Source organism: Rhopalosiphum padi, chromosome 2 (genome assembly GCF_020882245.1).
Source record: "Rhopalosiphum padi isolate XX-2018 chromosome 2, ASM2088224v1, whole genome shotgun sequence".
In the NCBI taxonomy this organism is placed as follows: Eukaryota; Metazoa; Arthropoda; class Insecta; order Hemiptera; family Aphididae; genus Rhopalosiphum; species Rhopalosiphum padi.
In genome coordinates, this window is record NC_083598.1 from 8,431,280 (window position 1) to 8,450,449 (window position 19,170).

The 19,170-nt window shown below is 26.5% G+C and overlaps 3 protein-coding genes across 5 annotated transcripts; 2 read left to right on the plus strand and 1 right to left on the minus strand.

Moving 5' to 3' along the window:
* Nucleotides 1–1,974: 1,974 nt before the first annotated feature.
* LOC132921288 (histone-binding protein N1/N2-like) lies at nt 1,975–14,116 on the minus strand. The gene is made up of 3 exons (XM_060984230.1): nt 13,872–14,116; nt 2,673–3,595; nt 1,975–2,616 (listed from the first exon to the last, which is right to left on the minus strand). Exons 2-3 carry the CDS (start codon nt 3,587–3,589, stop codon nt 2,169–2,171), a joined length of 1,365 nt encoding a protein of 454 aa, XP_060840213.1. The 5' UTR covers nt 3,590–3,595; nt 13,872–14,116; the 3' UTR covers nt 1,975–2,168.
* On the plus strand, nt 4,129–10,665 carry LOC132921289 (uncharacterized). Of its 3 annotated transcripts, none has more exons than XM_060984232.1 (6): nt 4,129–4,314; nt 5,466–5,656; nt 5,725–6,007; nt 6,862–6,987; nt 9,149–9,286; nt 10,316–10,665. In XM_060984232.1, the coding sequence occupies exons 2-6, from the start codon at nt 5,483–5,485 to the stop codon at nt 10,597–10,599; spliced, it is 1,005 nt and encodes a 334-aa protein (XP_060840215.1). In that variant the 5' UTR covers nt 4,129–4,314; nt 5,466–5,482; the 3' UTR covers nt 10,600–10,665. The 3 variants fall into 3 exon arrangements, with proteins under 3 accessions (XP_060840215.1, XP_060840214.1, XP_060840216.1); XM_060984231.1 differs by having other exon boundaries at nt 5,480–5,656; XM_060984233.1 differs by lacking the exon at nt 9,149–9,286 and having other exon boundaries at nt 5,480–5,656.
* A 214-nt stretch (nt 14,117–14,330) lies between the features above and the next one.
* LOC132921287 (pre-mRNA-processing factor 6) lies at nt 14,331–18,627 on the plus strand. The gene is made up of 2 exons (XM_060984228.1): nt 14,331–14,981; nt 15,552–18,627. The coding sequence occupies exons 1-2, from the start codon at nt 14,533–14,535 to the stop codon at nt 17,893–17,895; spliced, it is 2,793 nt and encodes a 930-aa protein (XP_060840211.1). The 5' UTR covers nt 14,331–14,532; the 3' UTR covers nt 17,896–18,627.
* The last annotated feature ends 543 nt before the right edge of the window (nt 18,628–19,170 follow it).

The following is a 19,170-nucleotide window of genomic DNA, read 5'->3' on the forward strand; positions in this document are numbered from 1 at the left end:
GCTACAAGCCTATAATTATATTAAATTTATTGGATCGCTAAAAAATACCCCCTCCGAAAAAATATACATACAATAAAAAAAGCCCACGGAAAAGATTTACTAATAATAATATACTCGTAATAGTCGTATTATTATAAAATATAAATACATTGGGCGTTCAAAATCTAAAATAATAATAATTTAATAAATAATTAGGTAGTGAAAATTAAATTTATTGAAAGGTATCTTATGTATCCATTCAATAAATACAAAACTGTGTAAGTATAGGTAGGTAACTAATAATATAAATGATAAAATGAAGTAAAACGTAAAAATAAACATGAATAATTTCTGTTTTATATTACATACGTTTAAATAGTAGGTAACTGAATACGACAACTGCGCAATTGTTAAATCGCTATCCGTTTCTAAAAATGTCTGAAAAAGAGTATATTTTTAGAAGTGGAGTTTGAACCTAATTTCTTATTATCTTTCTGAATCTAAGTATCTAACAGTGAATCTTGATAGAACTCGATTACCCAATTAATATTGAAGTGTATTATTTATCATTATATTATAATTAAAAATAGATATATTAAAATAAATAATTATAAAGTATGTAATACCTACTATTTACGTGTTAAATTAGACTAAAAATCTTTATAAATATTAAATACTGATAAAAATGATGGGGTGTATCGTGTATATTATAAACTATGAAGTATTAAAGTATTAGTGAACTGAGTTGAAATTCCCATCCCTAATAGTATTAGTGAGTTATATATTTCGCACATCAAGTGTTGCCCGGCGTATAGTATAGGCAAAATAGGTACATTACTGCAGTTTTCAATTATGTCGGTACATATATGTATACAATTTAAAAATGATCATAACTTACTAAAAATAATATCAATAAAAGGCTACATGGGGCCCTGGATAATTTAAATGTTATGTAGTTCAGTTCACTCTAATATCCAAATAGCATAATATTGAAACTGTTGAATGAAAATTTGGTATGTTATGTGTGTGTAAAACAATATACATGCAGGGACTACGTCCTCATTTTGTATTATATTTATATCACAAATTTAAACCCTATTACAGTTTTATATTTTTTTTTAAATACACACTCGTTAACCAAATATAATATGAAAGTATACACAAGATCGAGCATATCATACTCTGCTAAATTGTATTATCTAAATTATTGTTAACGTTTGTTGTATCTTTTATGTATAAGAGATAAATAGACAATCTATCAATAATAAAATTAGTTGTCATCAGGTCATACAATTAAAATGAATTACCTTAAAGTTCATTAAATATAGGTTCTACTAATCTACTGAATTAGCTTAATTTTTTTATAATAAGGACTAAGGAGTAAATTACATGTACTTATAATACATAATATTTGCACCTATTTACACAGTTTGTCAGTAATTTAGACTTACTTATATTTTAATTAAATACTTTAAAGTATGCATGTTTTTAAGACAACATTTGTATATATTAAGAAACTTATTCTAACATGGAATAGATGTCAATCGTCAATCAATAGACAATTTACTCTAACTAAATTTGTCAAATGACTTGGGAAACAGGAATTTATCACATATTAGATAATCTAAGGCAGACATACATTTGAAAAACTAAAAATATTTGCTTTTAAAAAAATAATTGGTTATTAAAAAATACCGTAAAAGTAGTTTAACTACTACTAAATCTTGAAAAATGGTGTTATTTTTAAAGTAGTGTAAAATAATATCCAAAAGTAAAATTAAAACTGTAATAGTAGTGAATGTATGCATATGAGATGAGTGGAACTAATACAATTAGATTTACATAAATTTTCTGTTGATATCAAATTCATTCAAAAATAGATAAGCTATTGGTAGAATCATATGATGTTTACAAACAATTTAAACAGCATTAAGCTGAATTGTAATTTTTAAAGTGCTTAGGAAAATAATTAAATAAAGAATACTTAAAAAAAAATATGATAGGACAGTCTTGATTTTTATTTGTATGTAAAGTAACCTTAATTTAAAGAAAAAAAAATACAAAAATAATTCACTTAATTAATTAAAATACAAGGTACTTAATTTTGAGTGTTAAAAAATAAAAATTAATCCAACGAATTAAAACTGGAGGAATATTATAATAAATTAAATACATATATAGGTTCCAAATTATTGCTTGGCATTTGAGGATTCTTCAAGTTTAGGAACCTTATTTGGAGCTGCATCTGCTGTTTCTTCCTGTTTAGGTCTTTTGCGTACCAAATGACTGATGTTGGATGCCTGTTTGATTGTTGATGATGTTTCACCATTTGTTGTAGCCAAGTTGGAAGCACCTACAGCAGCTAACAATGCACTTACAGCAGCCTTTTTACGCTCTTTGATATCTACAATTTTTTCTTGTATTTCGGGAATAATAGATTTAACTTCGGCAATTTCTGCTTTGATTATGTCACTGTCATTGTTCATATTTTCCAAAGTTTTAATTTTATGATTCAACACGGTTACAGCTTCAGATAATAATTCAATTGCTTGTTCACCACTTCCACCTAACTCTTGTGCTATGCCCAATTGAAATAAAGTCTCAGCAATGATACGACTGTCCTCTGGTAATAATAACCTATAAAAATGTAACTTATTATTTTAACTTTCTAATAATTTTTAAAAACAACTCACCTTCGGATTTCCAAGGACTCCGTCATGTCTTGAATAGCTGTTTCAAATTTTTCATCTTCAATGCTTACTTCTCCACACTTCATTAATACTTCAGCAAGTTTGAGTTTAGATTCTTCGGTATCTTTGTTTTTATAAATCACTTTTGCCAAATCAAGCATTTCCCAAGCAATCTGTAAATCATTAACATCATCTTCTCCAACATCTTCTTCATCTGGTTTTTCTCCTTCGTCAACAGACAAATCTTCTTTTTCAGTGGACTGTTCTCCAACTTCATTTTCTTTTACATCAACTGATGTTTCCTCAGGTAAATTTTCTTTTTTTTCAGTTGATTTGTTGTCATCAACATTGTCCGTTTCTTCTTTTTCTACTTCATTAATGACATCAGATATAGAAGCTTTATTATCCTCGTTTGTCACATTATTTGAATCCATTTCTTCAGTTGAAGTTTCATCGTCATTTTCTTCCTCATCTTTTTCTTCTAGTCCAACAGGACTTATTTGATTCTTACTAAGCTCAAGAAGGGCACATCCATAATTGAAATAAGCCTCTGCACATTTTTCATCCAATTCACTATATATGGTTCCAAACAAACTGCACGCTTCACTTAAAACATCAACAGCTACTTGGAAATCTTTAATTATTAAATGACGTTTGCCATCAGTTAAAAGTTGTTCAGCACGCTTTTTTTGCAACTCAATATCTTCAGCAGTAGGTTCTTCGTTTTCTTTGTTTTCACTTTCAGATAATTCTTCTTCATTGATTTTAGATTCTTCTGATTTATCAACTGTTTGAATTTCATCTGTTTTTGTTTCTTGCGAACCATTTTCTTTTGTTTCTGTTTTTGTATCGATGTTTTTAATAATATCTTTCTCTTCAACACCAATCTCAGCTTCTTTCTGTACTACTTCAGAAGGCATTTTAATCTAAAAAAAAAAAAAAATATAATAATGTGCTTAATGATCTGTTAAAATATTTTTCTATAATTTCATGATCATTATCATTCATTATCAATGTAGATATAACAAGTTATTTTTATAATAATTGTAATAGTATATTTATTTTGAAGGATAAATAACCTACCTAAAATTATTTAATATATTTAACAACAGCTAACGTAATTTAATACTTCTACAGCCATTTTTAATTCGCTTAAATTTAAATTCGTTAATTTATTATAAATCTTAGAAGTATTTAGAACTGTATTATGATTTATATACATTTGATATATATATTAATTAATTATATAAAATATAAGTTAAGTGATATACTGAGGTAAGATTATATAGTTACTCGGTTTATGAAACTTTAATCTAGCGTACATGGTGCACCATAAAAATGTTTTGACCAATATATACATTTTTATTGTACACATTTTTTTTTATGTTGGCTATACTTGTAGTCGAAAATGTTTATTAGAGCTTGGCGCCCTTTATACCCCAGTTCCAGATATTATAGATCGGGTCAAACGTGCTTTCACGCACACTGGAGTCTAAAAGTCTACTCAGCATTTAGTTATTATTGCTTAGTATCGTGTATTATGTAGTTTTAAAATCCTTTTCAGGAGCGCAATATAATTTAAAATTTGGATTAATACAATAAGCCTACGTCCAATGTATTAATAATAACGAAATTATATTAATTGGTAAGGCCACGTTTTTCATAAATATTATTAATTTCATTCAAAAGACCGCTAGAAAACAATAAAAACGATATTTAATATCGAACATTCAAACCCCATAAATTAAAATACTAACTCACATTAAGGTATATGCGTAGATGTTATTTATAAATATATTTATTTTAACACATTCATTATTTACAAGCTTTTAAAGTTATACAAAAATCAGGCATTCGCGCATATAATCGAGTAGGCATTCAATTATTTATACGACAGAATTATTTACACTATGTTCAGATACTTATCATAAGACCATTTTATATAATTAACGCATATTTTAAGAATGAAAAAAGTGAACAGTGATATCTATGATTATCTATATTTCAATACAATTTTAACCTAATCTTAATAAACCTATGGTTTGTAAGTTTAATTAATTGAGGGATAGCCCATATTTTTTTTTAAAATTATTTCACGGAGAGTGAAAATTACAATACCGAACTTAACTCTATTTAAGTATAATGGTATATAATTATAATATATTATATTTACCTATTAAGAAATGTTTTAGTAATGAAACAAATAATATTAAACAGTAATCTTTTCAAAATAATATAATTATTATCATACAGCACAAATAACATATATTTAAAAATATACAAATTATAATAATCGTTAATAATGATGAAGTAAAGAAACGAACCTATAGTGGTGCTCTACTTGTAATTGTATATTATATACAATATAATAATAAAGATGTTTAACAATGTGATATGACATGACAAGTCACTTCTGATAAGTTTTAAAATAAAAATACATGTCACGTGTCTGTACTAAATATTAAAGCAGATATATTAACATATTATAGTATTCTATATTTAGCTTATATAGCCTAACCTAACATTTAAAATAATATATAGGTTAGAGATATAAGTACTTTACATAAAATTGAATTAATTTCTTGATTATTTGGTTTTTTTTTTTTTTGATTTGCTAGGCAGAGTCGTTAAATTACCATGTTCCTGTAGGCCATAATAAAATTCATGATAACGTAAATCCCACACAAAATTACTTTTAATACGTTCATTTTTATTTAAATACAATTCAAGTTCGTTATTTTAAGTAATAATTTTATAAAAATCAATTAAGATATAATATATTGCTACTTAACGCAGTTTTAAAAATATAGAATATGGATACTGTGACGGTTCATTATTGGCCAACGGAAACACAAGGATGCTTATCTGTACAACCAGTCACACTTTTCCTCACAATCACGCTCATACTTTCATCGTGTACAACATTTATGTTATGCACATCAATTTGGACTAATCACTGGGAAAATATGGAATGGGATTTTCAAGAGGTAAGTTTTCAAGAATTTAATGTTAACTAATTAAATTTACTCAAAATAAAATATAAATTTATTTTTAGGCAATATCAGTGTTGAAAACACAAAATAAATCGTCTAAATGGTTTAATAATGTCAACACCGAATGGCTAGTAAATGGAAACACATTAAAAATAACAATTAATGCGGCAAAGCCATCTCCGGTAAATAATGGAGATGCCTTATTAGTTTTGGCTACAGCAAATCAATATCATCAAACGGATTTGTACGACATACACTCACTATTACGTGTAATGGAAGAAACGACTACAGTTATACTTGCGCCAATGTATGGGGGAATTTGGACTTTATGTATTTCTTTAACAGGTACTTTGCCTAATAATCAGAGTATAACACACGTATATGTATACATTGAAACTATTAAAACAAATTTGAAAAGAAATGAAGGATAGGACAAGACGGCGCCACTTAATGGATTTGTAAACAACAATCCTCCTTTTTATTATTTTCTAATAAGATTTCTGGGTTTTGCAGTCTTTAAACAATTTATATTGATTACTCGTTAAACCGTAAGAAATACAATTAATAAGAGTAATAATGAAATAAAACCGCAGGGGCCAATTTTAGTATTATTTTGAGCTAATTATCTTAATTGTGCTATAATATGATAGCTAAATGATACTTGCAGTACCAAAATGACAAATTGATATTCAACGAATGTCTTAACTTAAGTCTCTTTTTAATTCAGATAATAAAATGAAATTAAAAGCACGACTTTCAAAAAAAATAATATGTTTTTTCTATTTTCTAATAAAAAATAATAGTCACAATGCAAAATCAATACATAATTCACTTTATTTAAAATAAATTCGTTAACATCGTATAATATTAATATTTTTTCGGGTAAAATAATTAAAATATTTAACGCTAGTCAAAGTATAGATAGATTGCGTCACGGAATGCAGTGCAATAGCAGTTGTGGCGCAAATGTACATTATAATTTATAATATATTATATTGTAACCAATTCTTCTTATATTGATTAATATATTATTAATTTCTTATATTGTTAACTAAGGTACCAAGCACTCAAATCATAAAAACTTCCGTAAATATATTGCAATGTAATAAATAATAATACAACGATATATTAATATGTACCTCAAATATTCATCTACATTTTTATGAGAATTTAGAATTAACAATTTTGTCAATTATTAGAAGATCAGTTGGTACAACTGTATCAAGAAACGAACAATAAAAAGGGATCGGTGTTACCCAAATGTGTAAATTATTTAGCTGAAGAACCTCCAGAAGAAGAATATTTTAAACCAGACTGGCATCATAGTAAGTAATATAACAATAAGTACCTTTAATTTTTTATGTGTATCAAATATGCAAAATTATTCTACTTTTCAAGCCAAATAAAATAAATAAAAATAATAAAATGTTAAACTTATAGTAAAATTAATAGTTTTAAAATTCATACTTTTTGTATTATATACATATGTAGAAATATAAAAATCGTTACATGAAAAAAAAATAGTGAAGTAAATAAGTCACGCAACTATTAAGTTTACTCAGGTATACCTAAATAAATATATATACACATTTAAATTATGTGTTTGTTAATAAATATCATGCTTTAATTGGTACAACAGAATAGTCCATGCATATTAATTATTCACGCAAAAAAATACATACATACACATTTCTAACTTACACATAGATTAAATAATATTTTATTACTTGAATTTCAATAAATACTCTTGAGTTATGTACATATTTTCACTTTAAAAAAGGTACAAATTTAAAACAATGATATATATTATACAGACTTACATAAAAACCTAGCATTTCACTATTTAAGATTCTCGGAGATAGAATTTTGAAGACTTAGATTTAATTATTTTTGTGTTCATACATAATGCTAACCAAGTTACAACGTCGGTCAATCATATAATAATTTGGAATTTCAAAACATAACAATTTTATTAATTTTAATTTTTTTTAAAAAAATCAATAATTGAAATTAAAGAACTAAAATAAATATAATTTAAGCTATCTAATAAAAAATAGTCTATGTAAACACAGAAAACACGATTAATGCGCTCAATACATTTTTAGATTTTACTGTGTTTGTGCACACAATAGTAGTTATTAAAATACTTCGATCTTCAAATTATGGTATCTGATAGAAAATTGGATCTAGTTTATACATCGGAGAGGTAAAAACTAAAAATTCCCAATAATTTTCAAAATAATTGGAGAACGAATAAAATATTAAGTAAAAATGGGAATTTTCAAGAAGAACCCACTTTTGACGAAATCAATTGATTTTGTTTTTTGGGTGAAAAACTTAAAGAAACTTAAAAACAAATAACCTTAGCAAGGTCTACCTTGGGGGGTTCAAACCCCCCCCCCCTCCCCCCGAAATTAATTTCCAGTTACGGTCTTGAACATTAGGAACTTGAAATTTTAACAAATGTTATTAATGTTAGCGTTTCTTACACATTGTAAAATTTTCATCTTTTTCATCTATAAATAACGATAATAATTATTCACTGATCAAAATGTAATACAAGATCCCACATAAGTTGTTCTTATATCCGTGTAAAAATATTAAACATTACATAATACATAGGCATATTTTTTATATGAATTTCAAGTTAAAATGTTTACAAAATTCAAAAAATCTTCAGTTTTTATAACTAAGGTTTAAACATTTAATACGATGTTATTCACCAATAGTTCATACTGGAACTAAAAATACGCAAATGTTAATTCGCCTAAAAGCATTTAGCTACCATATTATATTCCATATTACATCTACGTAAAATGTAAATTCTACATTTTGGTACAATAATACATTTATATTAATTCCTCGAAAAAAGTTTCCTAATAGAGACAATTTAAATTGTATTTATATTTATTCATATATTATATTTTACAAAATTCATACACTTATTAATTAATCGTCATGCTCATTTGATGGTTTTATAACTTTTGTCGTTAAATTAAATTAAATTTGATGGTTTGACTACCTATATTTGTCATTATATGACGTAATGAAGTTGATATTTAATTCAAACAAAATAAATCGTTACTGATAGAAAAGGTTGAAAAATACTTGTGATTTTAATTAAATTAAACGATTGTCTTGTCATTATTGCAGGCATAGAGGTACAGGTATAGAGACTTGTGCTTGAAACTGATAAAGACATTTTAAGCCCAAAATGTTGTACAACACAACCAAACAATGATCACCCAGATAAATTTTATGATTGGACAATAAAAAAAATATGTAGACCTATTGATAAATGAGACATTTTTTTTACCTTAAGTATGGACAGAAACTTCTTGCAAATTGACAAATGTTAAAAAAAAAGATTATAAATTATAATTTGTAATATTATTTCATTAATGAAAAAACAAAATATTATCTATTATTATCTAATAAAGATTGTAATGAAATATTTTATAAAGTACTTATTATATTATGTTTAAGGAATGCAAAATGTGTCAATATCATGTGCATTGGTATGCATTATAATAGTTGTTTCTGCATCATTGATTGGACTTTTTTCTATTTTTCGTCATCAAATTAGTGCTATGTTAATCACTGCTGTAATGTATTTATTAGCAGGTAATATTTAAAATGTCAACTTATACATTTCATGTAAATTATAAAATTTCAAGTTACACTCTAAAATATATTCAAAAAACAATTTTAAGAATGCATATGTTTTGGTAAAAGTATGATTAAATAAAATCTAAGTTATGAAAACACTGTTATTTATCACTATGTCTAAATTAAAGACTTTCATAGGTTTATAAAGTTAAATTTTAGGATGTAACATTAGGTAAAATTGTGAATATTAAGATAAACAAAATTCTACGATCAATGTAAAAGATATATAAATAAAATCTAAATGTTATATAATCCAATTTTGTATGTAGGTATTTAAATAAGATGAGCAGAATAATAACATAATAAACCAAATTAAATAAAATACTATTTCAATAAATACCTTTGATGATATGATACAACTATATATTTTCTTAAATGTTAACAAAAATTAAATGTTATATTGTAAATGTAAGGGAATCTCATAAGTCATAACAAATCAGTAAAAATGAATTTTACAATTGTTGGATGATATATTTCTAAAATTGTTTTGTATGTTGAAATGAAAATATATAATAATAATTTATTCATAACTTAAATGAAAAATTAAATAATTTTAAAATTAAAAAAAATATTATGATCAATAAATAATAAAGAAAAAAAATTGTAGAAGATATAGTCATTTCACTTTCATTTGATTTGAATTATATTTTTTAAGTTATAATACAATATATTGTATAACAGTAAGGTTATTTCTTTTATATTTCAGACTAACCATACAAAAATTTAGTCAAAAAACTTACCCATATAAATCGGTAAAAACAATGTTACTTTAGTCAGTAAAAGTTAGGTTTCCCAGTACTCATACTTCTATCATAACATTTTAATTTAAACATAATCTTTGTTTAAGTATCATACTATTTTGAAGATTTAAAATTATATATAAAAAAATATAATCAAAAAATTCTTATGTTTTTGGATAATGAGTGTTTTACAGTAAAAGAATTAGTAAGTATTAATGTAAAATTATAAATTGTTATTTTATAGCAACATTTGGTTTGTTCACATTGGGAATAATGCACAATAAACATCATTCAAGAAAAACACATAGCCAGAATAATTGCAATCAATCACTAGCACTTATAGATGGTATGATCAATGCCAGTGGAAATATGTGTCAAACAATACATTTTTGGGAACAATTACTGACTGCTAGAATATATTCACTAGGCTGGAGTGTAAATATAGGATGGGTAGCTGTTATTTTATGTATTTTAACTAGCTGTCTGTGGATTATTTTATCTAAGATAATGAGATCTACCATAAAATAGTACAGATACTATTATGTTCAATCCATATTCAAATAACTTACTAATTAAACATATTAATAATTATTATGTTTAATGTATTTTATATATTTATAAAATAACCATGGTTAGGCTATTTTTTTTTTTTAAATATTTAAGTTTTATATATTTGGATTCTGCATTAACATAAATTTTCATCTATAACAATAATTTATTGTCCAAAATTATTAATAGGAATATATATTTTTTATTATCTATTTGAAAACATAAAGCATAATTTATTATAATATAATTAATTATAATGTTATGTTAAATTAATTAATATTTGTTAGTTATTGATACCTGTATTTTATAATTTTATAGTACTTTATTCAAATATGAAATCTTATGAGATGTGCGTACAAGCTTTAATTCATAAATTAAGAGTTGCCAATCAATAGAATATTCAAACTTAATACAATGCTATTATAATTTTTTGATTTAGAATAATTTAAAAGTTAGTACTACTTAAGAGTTTTTGAACAAATACAATTTTAATTTAATTTACTGAATCAAAAAATAAACTATAAAGACAATGTTTTACTTTCTATTCTTAACATTTTAATCAAATGCTTATTTGTTATCTTTTTTATCATTAACACTAACAACTTGAAGATGAGGCAAATGGATTATTCATTTTAAGTCTTACAAGGAAATAAAATTTAAATATTCAAATAATGCATTTTTCTAAGATGAACATTATAATTTTTGACTGCAGTAGATCGTAGCAAATGGAAGCTAACGATCAATTTATCTAAAGGTATGGTCTAACCAAATTGGACAAAAATCAATCTTTGCGCGAGGTTACTCTCATATGATAAAGATCACATTGTATGTACAATAACATTTTATAATAATATAAAGTAATAAGAGACTTGTGAAATTACTTTGTTTTTTTTTAAATGAGAAATAAACATATTAAAATTGTAATATTTTACAAAGCTTTAAGTTATATCTCACTTATTTAAGATTTCTGGCGAAATTAGTTTGTAATAAACATTTTTTTTTGGTTTGCCTTATGATTAGTCTTGGTATGAATCGGGGAAATGCGCCTTCAGTAAATTTTAGTTCTAAAAGAGCACCAAAAGCTAAAACATTTTTAATACTATAATTGTGGATATAAAAAATGATCCCACCTGTCCTACACCAAGTGGCTGTTTTTTAGTAGTGGCAATTGAATAATAAAATAAAAAAATTGTATCTCTGAATGCTTAAGGTACTATTGTAAACACCTATCAGGTCAGCACTATTTTTTTGTATGTGCAAATATGACACATAACAAACAGTGTGACAGTACAATTTTAAATACATAAATAGTATGTGCAAATAGTATACATAAATACAAATAGTATGTATCAGCTGCAAAGACCGCTTTCATATTTTGTGACTGAGACCTATAAATTAGGAGACTCCAACTTACAAAACCCACCAAGCTAATTAATATTTTGAAAATAATATATAAATTTTCCTTGTTTTTAAGTTATTAATTTCCTACTAAAAGATTAAAATAAAAACTAAGCTTGTGATTCCCAAGCATATCTCAGATTTGATCGACCACAAAAAAGGTTGAAGACCCCTACTAAAAATCAACTTATTATAATAAGAAACAAACACAAAATTATCTGCCCAAATGCTAGTTTGGCATATTAATAAAATGGAAACAAGCTGCATGGTGAATGAGTGAAGCTTCCCCAGCTTCCCCTGAAGTTTGGTTATTTTTATTAAAATATTAAGTGCTACAGGTAGTACTGCAACTACATCCTTATGATAGAATGATTTTATTTTTATTAAAAAGTCACAATATTGAACTTTCTGTGCAATACATAGTTTATTTTTGAGTACTCACATATTTTCTTGCTTACAAAACATCTAATAATTTATTTTGACAGAATTAATATTATCTATAAAACATTCATAACAGATATTTTTTGTCATAAATTCTTTAATTTGTTGATGTGGTATTCATTATAACTAAGGATTGGAACTACTTGGCTTCTTGCATTTACATTTTATTTTCTTTAAGAACTATAGAATATTTTAGGTGAGATTTAATTCATTTTTATTTAAGTGATGAATAATAATACTAAGTTTAACTTAGCAGTTTTGTCATATTTTTATTGTTCTTTCCTTCTGCAAAATTTAAGCAGCATATTTTTGAGCATTTTTAGTTATTAAAATTGCATGTTAACATGGATTTTTTTTAAATATTTTTAGAGAAATCAAGTCCCAAGCTATAAACTAATATTATTTTTTAACATTAATAACATTTTAGTAAACACTGTATATATACCTACTACTATCATTATTATACATTTATCATTCTATATAGGTAAATCAAAAGCTAAATTAAAAACAATAATTATTACGCTTACCACTACATCATGAAGAAAATTAATTAATGGGTAAGAACTTATGTTGCTAAATTGATTGAGTCATAAGTATATGCAAATGGAATAATATATTTTACACAATATCACAAAAACATATTAATTCACAAATTATTATGTTGTAAATAGCAACATAAAAGTATATGAAAGAGGTGTAAGTCTTTTTCTATAAATGAGATTTAGAAGTAAAATAATAATAGGTACTTACCTAAGAAAAATATAAAAATTTGCCTAAAAGGACGTTATACCCGTGCATGTGTTGTCTCTATCTTACTAACGTACATCATAGGAAATTTTCATTCAGCAGAACACATTTAGAGATGTTAGCATGAATATTAGAGTAAATTTACCTATTATCTGATTTGAAATTAAGAATATTTACTGGAAAATGACATATACAATTATTGATATTATCATCTTAAAATTGTAGTATTTTACATAGCTATAACACACTTTAAAATCATAATATGACATTTTCTAATACTTTTACCTTTAAATTTTATAATAGGTAAATTAATTTTAATATTAAAGCTAACATCACAAAATGTGTTCTGCTGAACACAAATTTGCTATTATGTACGTTAGTAAAACAGAGAAAACACATGCGAATTGCGAGTATAATGTCCTCTTAATACTGTGAAAAAATGAAGAAAACTAAAATTGGTTTTACGCTAAATATAATAATTATATTAATTTTTTTATTGAATTAAGCCAGAAAAAAATATGGAAAATTGATAAATTTACTAACGACAAAACCACATGTTTAATATCATGTATAGAGCACGTATTGTATTACTAGATATTTAATATAGGTAGTTATTTTAAAAGCTAACTATTTGTTGATGATTGAAAAACTAATAAGTGACTTACCAATCAAGAGAAGATCCTTTGACAAAAATATATTACTTGAACAATAAAGTTCAAACTAAAAAGGAGTTTGCCACAAAAACGTGCACTGCAAGTAAGAACTATAAGAGTAACGCACAGTGTCTATATCCTATAACAGCAAAAATAAAATAAATATTAATAATAACGGATATTACGATAATGATAATCGCTAAACCAACGAAATTATAAAGAAGGAAAAACCCGCTATATCACTATGAATTAGATCATAGTTAAATGAAAAAGATAACGGATGTCGGATAACCTAACATAATACAACGAATGAAAAAATGCGGGATTAACTTTACTAAAGATAATTTATAAAGTTTTCAATTCAAGGTTAAAGAATCATGGAGTAAACCTTTATTCTTGGATTAAAAACAAATAGTTAGTTTATTTTATCAACAACAACAAAACTCATAGTTTGATAGTATTGAAGTATCAATTTGTATTTTGTATAGTGGTCAGTGGATGATGGATACGACTACAGACTAACACCAAGACAGAAAATAGTGAAAATAAACAGCAAGAATTGAAATAGTAGGATACTGGAATAAAGGAATCAGTAGAATTACTAAAATCTTAGTTCTAAATTTTGAAATCTGAATGTTTGTCGGTTAAAAAAACTTTAAATTAAATTATTATAATGGCAGCACCACCAGCCGCATTAGTGAGTAAGGTAAAAAAACATTTTATTGGTATTCCTGCACCTCTTGGATATGTTGCTGGTGTTGGTCGAGGTGCTACAGGATTTACAACACGGTCTGATATTGGTCCAGCACGAGATGCCAATGATGTTTCCGACGATCGACATGCACCACCCACAAAAAAAAAAAAAAAAGATGAAGAAGAAGACGACGATGAAGATTTGAATGATTCTAACTATGATGAATTCAGTGGTTATGGTGGTTCATTATTCAGTAAGGATCCGTACGATAAAGATGACGAAGAAGCAGATATGATTTATGAAGAAATTGATAAACGAATGGACGAGAAACGTAAAGAATACAGAGAAAAACGATTAAAAGAAGAATTAGAGAAATATCGACAAGAACGACCAAAGATTCAACAACAATTCAGTGATTTAAAAAGAGGGTAAATCAATATATGTATATAATATATAAATAATTATATTCAGTGTTGGCAAGATAGCCTTCTTATGAAGTGACAAAAAAAAAAAATAATAATTTGGGGTAGGTATCTTAATAATCCAAGACTAGTTTATAATTTGTGTACTTTTATGAATTGAGGTTGAGTGGGAATTAGCCCTCTACATATTCATGAGAACAATTGGTGATAGGATAAATAATTTGCATCATAGAAAAAATAAATTCTTAGCTACCACTAATTATATATTCATATGTATAATAATTAATATTTTAGTATAGTTTAAAAGCACTTTAACTCACTAATCAATAATTTTTTGGATTAACTATTTCAGTCTTGAAATTAATAATTAAATTTTTATGTTTGATAAAATAATTTGCTATCAACTGGCGTACTATAATAGATAGTGGGCTTTATTTTGTTTTAAAATATTCTATTTTATTATATGTATTTTAATAAAATAATTTTTTTGTTTTTGTTGGTTAAACTCTTCCAGCATTATAAGCCAATATTTAAAACTTTGTTTTTATACCTTTCTAAAACTGTATTATTTTTTAGATTAACTATGGTTAGTGAAGATGAATGGCGCAATATTCCAGAAGTTGGTGATGCTAGAAATCGTAAACAAAGGAACCCTAGGGCTGAAAAATTCACACCTCTACCTGATACTGTACTTTCAAGAAGTCTTGGTGGTGAAAGTACTTCTTCTATTGATTCAGCAAGTGGTCTGATGAGTCAATATCCACATGGCACCGTTACACCTGGAATGTTAACTCCATCTGGAGACTTAGATTTAAGAAAAATGGGACAAGCCCGTAATACTTTAATGAATGTAAAACTTAACCAAGTATCTGACTCTGTTGAAGGACAAACGGTTGTTGATCCTAAAGGGTATTTGACTGATTTACATAGTATGATACCAACATATGGGGGAGATATTAATGACATAAAAAAAGCTAGATTATTGTTAAAGTCTGTTCGAGAGACTAATCCTAATCATCCACCAGCTTGGATAGCATCAGCTCGTCTTGAAGAAGTAACAGGAAAAATTCAAGCTGCCCGTAACGTTATAATGAAAGGTTGTGAAGATAATCCAAAATCTGAAGATCTATGGCTCGAAGCTGCTCGTTTACAACCTCCAGAAACTGCCAAAGCTGTTATCGCCCAAGCTGTTAGGCATATTCCAACATCAGTTCGTATTTGGATTAAAGCTGCTGACTTAGAATCTGAAACTAAAGGTAAAAGAAAAGTTTACAGAAAAGCCTTAGAACATATTCCAAATTCAGTTAGATTATGGAAAGCAGCTATTGAGTTGGAAGATCCAGAAGATGCTCGGATTTTATTAAGTCGTGCTGTTGAATGTTGTCCAACTAGTGTTGATCTATGGTTAGCTTTAGCTCGATTAGAAACATATGAAAATGCACGTAAAGTTTTAAATAAAGCTCGTGAAAATATTCCTACTGACAGACAAATTTGGACTACCGCTGCTAAATTAGAAGAAGCTAATGGTAATATCAATATGGTAGAAAAAATCATAGACCGTGCTATATCTTCATTAAGTGCTAATGGTGTTGAAATTAACAGAGAACAATGGATTAAAGAAGCAATAGAAGCTGAAAAATGTGGTTCGGTAAAAACTTGTCAAGCTCTTATTAAAGCTATAATTGGATATGGAATAGAAGATGAAGATCGTAAACATACTTGGATGGAGGATGCTGACTCTTGCGCTAGTCAATTAGCTTATGAGTGTGCAAGAGCCATTTTCTCACATTCATTAGCTGCTTTTCCTAGTAAAAAGTCTATTTGGTTGAGAGCTGCTTATTTTGAAAAAAATCATGGCACAAGAGATTCTTTAGAAACATTGTTACAAAAAGCTGTTGCTCATTGTCCAAAATCTGAAGTATTATGGTTGATGGGAGCCAAATCAAAATGGTTAGCTGGTGACGTACCAGCTGCTCGTGGTATTTTATCTTTAGCATTTCAAGCAAATCCAAACTCAGAAGAAATTTGGCTTGCTGCTGTCAAATTAGAGTCTGAGAATTCAGAATTTGACCGTGCAAGACGTTTATTATCTAAAGCCAGAGCTTCAGCCCCAACTCCAAGAGTAATGATGAAATCTGCTAAACTTGAATGGTGTTTGAACAATTTAGATACAGCTTTACAAATTCTTGAGGAAGCTCTTGTTAAGTTTCCAGATTATGCTAAATTATGGTTAATGAAAGGCCAGATTGAAGAACAACAAGAAGATGTAGATAGAGCTCATGAAACTTTTAATTCTGCATTAAAGAAATGTCCTAGTTCTATTCCTTTATGGATCTGGTTAGCCAGGTTAGATGAGAAAAGAAAAATGTTAACCAAAGCAAGATCAGTATTGGAAAAAGGTCGTTTGAAAAATCCACATAATCCAGAACTATGGTTAGAAGCTATACGTATAGAATTTCGTGCAGGTTTGAGAGACATAGCAAACACAATGATGGCCAAAGCACTACAAGAATGTCCAAATGCTGGTATACTATGGTCAGAAGCTATATTTTTAGAAGCAAGACCACAACGTAAAACAAAAAGTGTAGATGCTTTAAAGAAATGCGAACATGATGTAAATGTACTTTTGGCTGTCTCCAAATTATTTTGGAGTGAACGTAAATTACAAAAATGCCGTGAATGGTTTAATAGAACTGTGAAAATTGATCCAGATTTTGGAGATGCTTGGGCATATTTCTATAGATTTGAAGTATTACATGGAACTGAAGAAATACAACAGGATATTAAAAAGAGGTGTATTGCAGCAGAGCCTCATCATGGTGAAGCATGGTGTATTGTATCAAAAAACATTGATAACTGGAGACTTACGACTGAAAATGTTTTAATGTTAGTTGCAAAAGATTTACCTATCCCTATTTAAGTAACATAATTTTAATATATTTTGTTCTTTTATAGACTGGATTAGTATGTAAAATGTAAATAATTACTAAAAATTACTTTTTTTATTAAGTTATACTGATGTTATTAAAGTGTGAGATTGTATTCAGTTTGAAATGTCTGTATAGAAAATTATAAAAATAAAAATGAGTATAACATTTTAATAATGTAAACAACAATTTTATCAATTTAATTTAATGTTTTGGTGAAAAAGCTAAAAAAATAATTTTCTTTTAAAATAATTTTTTTTTTTTTAAAACTAAGAGCTGTTTTGTAGTTTATTTTTCTGAAAATTTTGACATTTCGACATTTTATTTTCATTAATCTCATGATTTCTAATGTTTTTTTTGTAGTTTTGAAAAAAATTGTGAACTATTAAATACCATATAAGTGCCAATGTTATCAAACGTGTGGCCCGCAGGTTTGGGTCCGTATAATAGTACAAAATAAAAAAAAATACTTAAAATCATTATGCTTATGAAAATAAAATGTTGAAATGTTAAAAATTTCAGAAAAATAAACAACATTATGGATATCTCTATTATTTTTTTAGATTTAAAATTTAATACAAGGTTTATTATAAGTTGCACTTTTCGTAGTAAAAAAAAAATCAAAAATCGTTAGTCATAATTTTTGTTTATAAGCATTTAAAGTTCAAATATTTATGAAATATATCATAATTGCGAAAATTTGCAAGGAATTTTAAAGTTGAAAATTCATAAAACTTTTGTGATTTATACCTAAGATAAAAAACCCAATACAAGGTTATCCATAAGTTTTCCTTCAAGTAACTGTAAAAAAAAATTTCAGCGTCAATATAGAAAACATTTTATGTTGTATGAAATTTAATTTTTTACGAAATCGCGTAAAATAACGATATATTACAATTTAAATATAGGTAATTATATAATATATCCAACTAATTATCATTGACTGACAAATCATCTCCGTTCAGAATTGTTTTTCGTATACAATGATACCCGTCATTGCATTCAAATTTAACACATCCATTATAGTGACCAGTGACCTACTCTACATCACTACTATACAACAGAGCGATACCCACTTGCCCACTTTTTAAATAATTAAATTAAAAATTATTTTTTTAACTTTTTTACCAAAATATTAAGGTAAATTAAAATGTGAAGTATTATAGTCCTTGTCCTTGTGAGTCTTTTAAAAACAAACATAATTATGATGTCTCTATTATTTCAAGAGATATCGAAATGCAGTGACGTATTTATGGGGTAGCTGGGGG

Bases quoted from the DNA above. Each gene is read 5' to 3' on its own strand.
- LOC132921288 (XM_060984230.1), bottom strand. From the start codon at position 3,589: ATGCCTTCTGAAGTAGTACAGAAAGAAGCTGAGATTGGTGTTGAAGAG. The intron at 2,617-2,672 runs GTGAGTTGTTTT...ACATTTTTATAG, and splicing joins GAGTCCTTGGAAATCCGAAG to GTTATTATTACCAGAGGACA.
- LOC132921289 (XM_060984232.1), top strand. From the start codon at position 5,483: ATGGATACTGTGACGGTTCATTATTGGCCAACGGAAACACAAGGATGC. The intron at 5,657-5,724 runs GTAAGTTTTCAA...ATTTATTTTTAG, and splicing joins TGGAATGGGATTTTCAAGAG to GCAATATCAGTGTTGAAAAC. The intron at 6,988-9,148 runs GTAAGTAATATA...ATTATGTTTAAG, and splicing joins TAAACCAGACTGGCATCATA to GAATGCAAAATGTGTCAATA.
- LOC132921287 (XM_060984228.1), top strand. From the start codon at position 14,533: ATGGCAGCACCACCAGCCGCATTAGTGAGTAAGGTAAAAAAACATTTT. The intron at 14,982-15,551 runs GTAAATCAATAT...ATTATTTTTTAG, and splicing joins TTCAGTGATTTAAAAAGAGG to ATTAACTATGGTTAGTGAAG.